At 37.1% G+C, this 3,548-nt stretch overlaps 1 protein-coding gene across 5 annotated transcripts; it reads left to right on the top strand.

The window, feature by feature from the left end:
* Nucleotides 1-247: 247 nt before the first annotated feature.
* Nucleotides 248-3,168, top strand: LOC116032261 (O-methyltransferase MdmC-like). 5 transcript variants are annotated; one of them, XM_031274781.1, is made up of 10 exons: nucleotides 248-471; nucleotides 789-1,003; nucleotides 1,125-1,178; nucleotides 1,433-1,516; nucleotides 2,011-2,136; nucleotides 2,241-2,308; nucleotides 2,503-2,572; nucleotides 2,707-2,772; nucleotides 2,842-2,919; nucleotides 3,019-3,168. In XM_031274781.1, exons 3-10 carry the CDS (start codon nucleotides 1,158-1,160, stop codon nucleotides 3,058-3,060), a joined length of 555 nt encoding a protein of 184 aa, XP_031130641.1. In that variant the 5' UTR covers nucleotides 248-471; nucleotides 789-1,003; nucleotides 1,125-1,157; the 3' UTR covers nucleotides 3,061-3,168. The 5 variants fall into 5 exon arrangements, with proteins under 5 accessions (XP_031130641.1, XP_031130621.1, XP_031130614.1 ...); XM_031274761.1 differs by having other exon boundaries at nucleotides 249-471; nucleotides 721-1,003; nucleotides 1,125-1,161; nucleotides 1,431-1,516; XM_031274754.1 differs by having other exon boundaries at nucleotides 249-471; nucleotides 721-1,003.
* The last annotated feature ends 380 nt before the right edge of the window (nucleotides 3,169-3,548 follow it).

The raw sequence follows: 3,548 nt of genomic DNA, 5'->3' as shown, positions 1-3,548 counted from the left end.
GAACCACTTCGTGCTACTAGACTCTATAAGTCATTTGGCAAAAAAAAAAATTGTACCTTTTTTTATCACTACTGACTCGCACAAAGAGTCAACCGGTGCCTCCATTAAAGTTCGAACCTACTCCAATCTATATGGATGTGTAAACCGGATGATACTAGACTATAAGTTCTTTGTAAAAAAAAATTGTACTTAAAACATTAAAAAAACAAAATTTTTTAATTGATAGAATTGGACTCATATTCTTGGAGTAAAAAATTTGTTCCCGAATTTGCTGGAATCGGAATCCGCCTTGTCACTCCCTTTTGCCATCTCAGCCGGACACTCCAATCGGATTCCTCTCAGCAATCAGTCTTCAATTTCCCGCCGTCCATCGCCGCCCATATCCTCCGCCCTAGCTCACCTCTCTTAATTGCACTCGCCACTGCAAAACCTGAGCTGAAGAATTCCAAGCTTTCCACAACAAAAATCCATGTCAGTATTTCGGATTTTATATCAAATTCTAATCTTTCTAGCTAAAAGCTTTTGTGATAATGCCATTTCGTTTGTGAGGGGTCTCTTCACACACACAGCTTTAACTTGTATTGATTCAATGGAAATAAATAAACGTTTCATCGCCACTTCGCCATTTCTATGACTTTCAATCATTATCTCGAAATTTCTACCGGCCAAAGTGAAATTTTAAGTGTTAAGACTCAATTTTGTACTGTCCAATATCTGCAGCTCAATTCGTTCTCTAATGTCAAGCTGGGTGCCAGTGCATATCCTCACAAATCCTTGTTTCATATTAGGGCCTCGAACTCGATTGAATTGCCGCCATTTCACCAATTGCTTTATAAATTCATTGGCTACTAAGAGCCACGCATTCTCCCACAATCAGATTAGGGCATGGAAACCAGATGTAGATACAGTTGTGTCTGATAATGCGAAATATGGGGGTAAACAGATTATCAGTGTTACTCCCCGTCTGTATGATTATATACTGGGCAATGTCAGAGAACCAGAGGTGATTAGCTGTATTCGTGGACTGTTTTGAATGATAAATGAATATATTTGTAAGATTAGTTAGTTTTCTATGCCAGTTGCCATGTTCCACTGATTGTTTAGTTATCTTGTGTTGGTTTCAGATATTGCGTGAACTTAGAGAGGAGACTGCAACAATGCGGGGCAGTCAGATGCAAGTAAGCTGTAAAACCGCATTTGGTTTATATCTTTTCCCTTACACTTTTGATGGCGTTGCTGTACTTCACATAGAAATAAATTGATTTCTTAATTTCTGAATTGCATATAACTAAGTATGGGCTTATCTCTTTCCTTGGTCTTAGGTGGGTGAGTAAGTGGTTATGTCTGTCTGCTTGATGTTGATGGGCTAGACCCTGAATCGAATTGATTCTGATCTTTAAATTGACGTTTGTTGGTACGGTGTTACCAATAGGTATCCCCCGATCAAGCACAGCTACTAGCAATGCTTGTCCAGGTCCAAGGAGCAAAACGGTGCATTGAAGTTGGCATCTATACTGTAAGTGCGTGCAAATCCATATGGTTAGATTCTTAACCATTTTTTTTTTCTTTCCATTTTCTTAAATTACATGATAAGTGTTTGATCATTCAATATATGGAGTATATTCCAATCCATTGAAGGCAGGTCCTAGGATGCCTCTTTTAATTGACTTTATAATGGTTTTGTACTTTAATTAAAATCCTGTGAAATCACTGGCTATTGGTTAGACAGTTGGTCGACTGATTAAATTTTATTTGTTGTGAAAACATATAGAAGCTTATGCTGTTGTGTTTAAAATGATCGAAGGCTATTGCTTTATGTTGAGTTTGCTCTCGGTTAAATTTTAAAATTTTTAATAATTGCGAGTTTGATATTACTATGGCACATGTGAATGCATGCCACTCAGCTACAGAATCATCTTTACAGATGAATTTCTGTGAATATTTCCTCCTATTTAATTGGTTAGTTTGAACATTTGATCATTCAATTGATTATATGTTTTTGCACTCCAGGGATACTCATCCTTGGCCATTGCTTTAGTTCTTCCAGAGCAAGGCCGTTTAGTTGCTTGTGAGAGAGACGAAAAATCAATTGAGGTTGCAAAGAGATATTATGACCGAGCGGGTGTGTCAGGCAAGGTGATTTGTGTATCTTTGTTTATGAGATTTCCTTGATTTTGTAAACGATGTTGTTCTTGAAGATAAAGTTACTGGCAACTTATGATTGGAAGACATGATACTAGGTGGATGTGAGACATGGAATAGCAGCAGATACTCTTCGGTCCATGATTCAGAATGGCGAAGGCTGCAGGTATTCTAAGTCGAAATGCAGATTTTTGGCTGTTGATGTCTTAATTTCGAATTCTTGAATCCATCCAATGCGACTATATCAACGAGCTGGCTCGAGTTGTAGGGCCTTTGACGTTGCTGTGGTTTTCCCTCGGATTATTGATTATTTGTCAAGACTATTCATATCACTGATGAGTTATTTTCTACTTTATGCAGTTATGACTTTGCGTTCATTGATGCCGATAAGAAAATGTATCAGGAATACTTTGAGTTGCTGCTAAAGCTGGTTAGTAACACAAATAATTTATTTTATTTTGTCGTCGGAATTCACTAAACTGTACCAAACAACTGAGTGTAACTACAGACGATTTTTTGTGCAATTCAGAAGGAAATGACACTTTCTTTCATTGACATTTACAGGTAAGGGTTGGAGGCGTCGTTGTAGTGGATAATGTCCTTTGGCACGGGAGAGTTGCTGATCCGCTGGTAATACAGACAGACATCTTCTGATGTTATAAAACTCAACACTTATTAGTTCTAACATCGTTGTTGCAGGTAAAGGATTCCAAGACGACGAGCATAAGGAGTTTCAATAGGACATTGTTTGAGGATAACCGCATAGACATCAGTATGGTATGGATGCACATAATACCCTCCTCCCTACATGTCTTGCACAGGTTTTTGAACATGTTTGTTTTAAAATAAAGCGGCTTTAATGATGTTTCTTGATAGGTGCCAATCGGCGATGGCATGACAATCTGCAGGAAAAGATGAATTTCGTTGAGAAGAGAAACAGATTATTGGGTATCCATGACAATCTGCCATCCTGTATTGATGATTTTTTTTTTCCATTAATGATAGTTTTCTTTACATTGATTTTCATTTTCTTTACATGGAGGCCAAACATAATGACGTAGACTAATGCATATTTACGCGTGAGAATGTGAAGGCGAAGCACTTATTTTCAATTCGTTCATAAAATCTCTTACTCTAAACTTTAAAAATGGAGTTAATTTTGCTATAGGTGGCACAACGGCATTCTCAAAATAAAAAATTTTCAGTTTGAACACTTCATGCATAGAAATAATACATATATTGTCTCTTCCGTGGTGTAAATATTGCTCTTTTGTCAGTACGTGGGGAACAATATATGTACCATTTTTGATAATTAGCATATTATAGAAGGGCATAAATTACAATTTTCTTAATAATAATAATAATAATAATAAGCGACCCCACCTTCCTACCCCGTCTCTAGCTGG

The sequence above is a fragment of the Ipomoea triloba genome, chromosome 1 (genome assembly GCF_003576645.1).
Source record: "Ipomoea triloba cultivar NCNSP0323 chromosome 1, ASM357664v1".
Lineage (NCBI taxonomy): Eukaryota > Viridiplantae > Streptophyta > Magnoliopsida > Solanales > Convolvulaceae > Ipomoea > Ipomoea triloba.
Note: the sequence above shows the minus strand (reverse complement) of the source record. Positions and strands in the feature narration are given on the sequence as shown.

Coding starts and splice junctions, on each gene's coding strand:
- LOC116032261 (XM_031274754.1), top strand. CDS start 737: ATGTCAAGCTGGGTGCCAGTGCATATCCTCACAAATCCTTGTTTCATA. Junction 1,004..1,124: donor GCAATGTCAGAGAACCAGAG/GTGATTAGCTGT, acceptor TGTTGGTTTCAG/ATATTGCGTGAACTTAGAGA. Junction 2,773..2,841: donor GGAGAGTTGCTGATCCGCTG/GTAATACAGACA, acceptor TCGTTGTTGCAG/GTAAAGGATTCCAAGACGAC.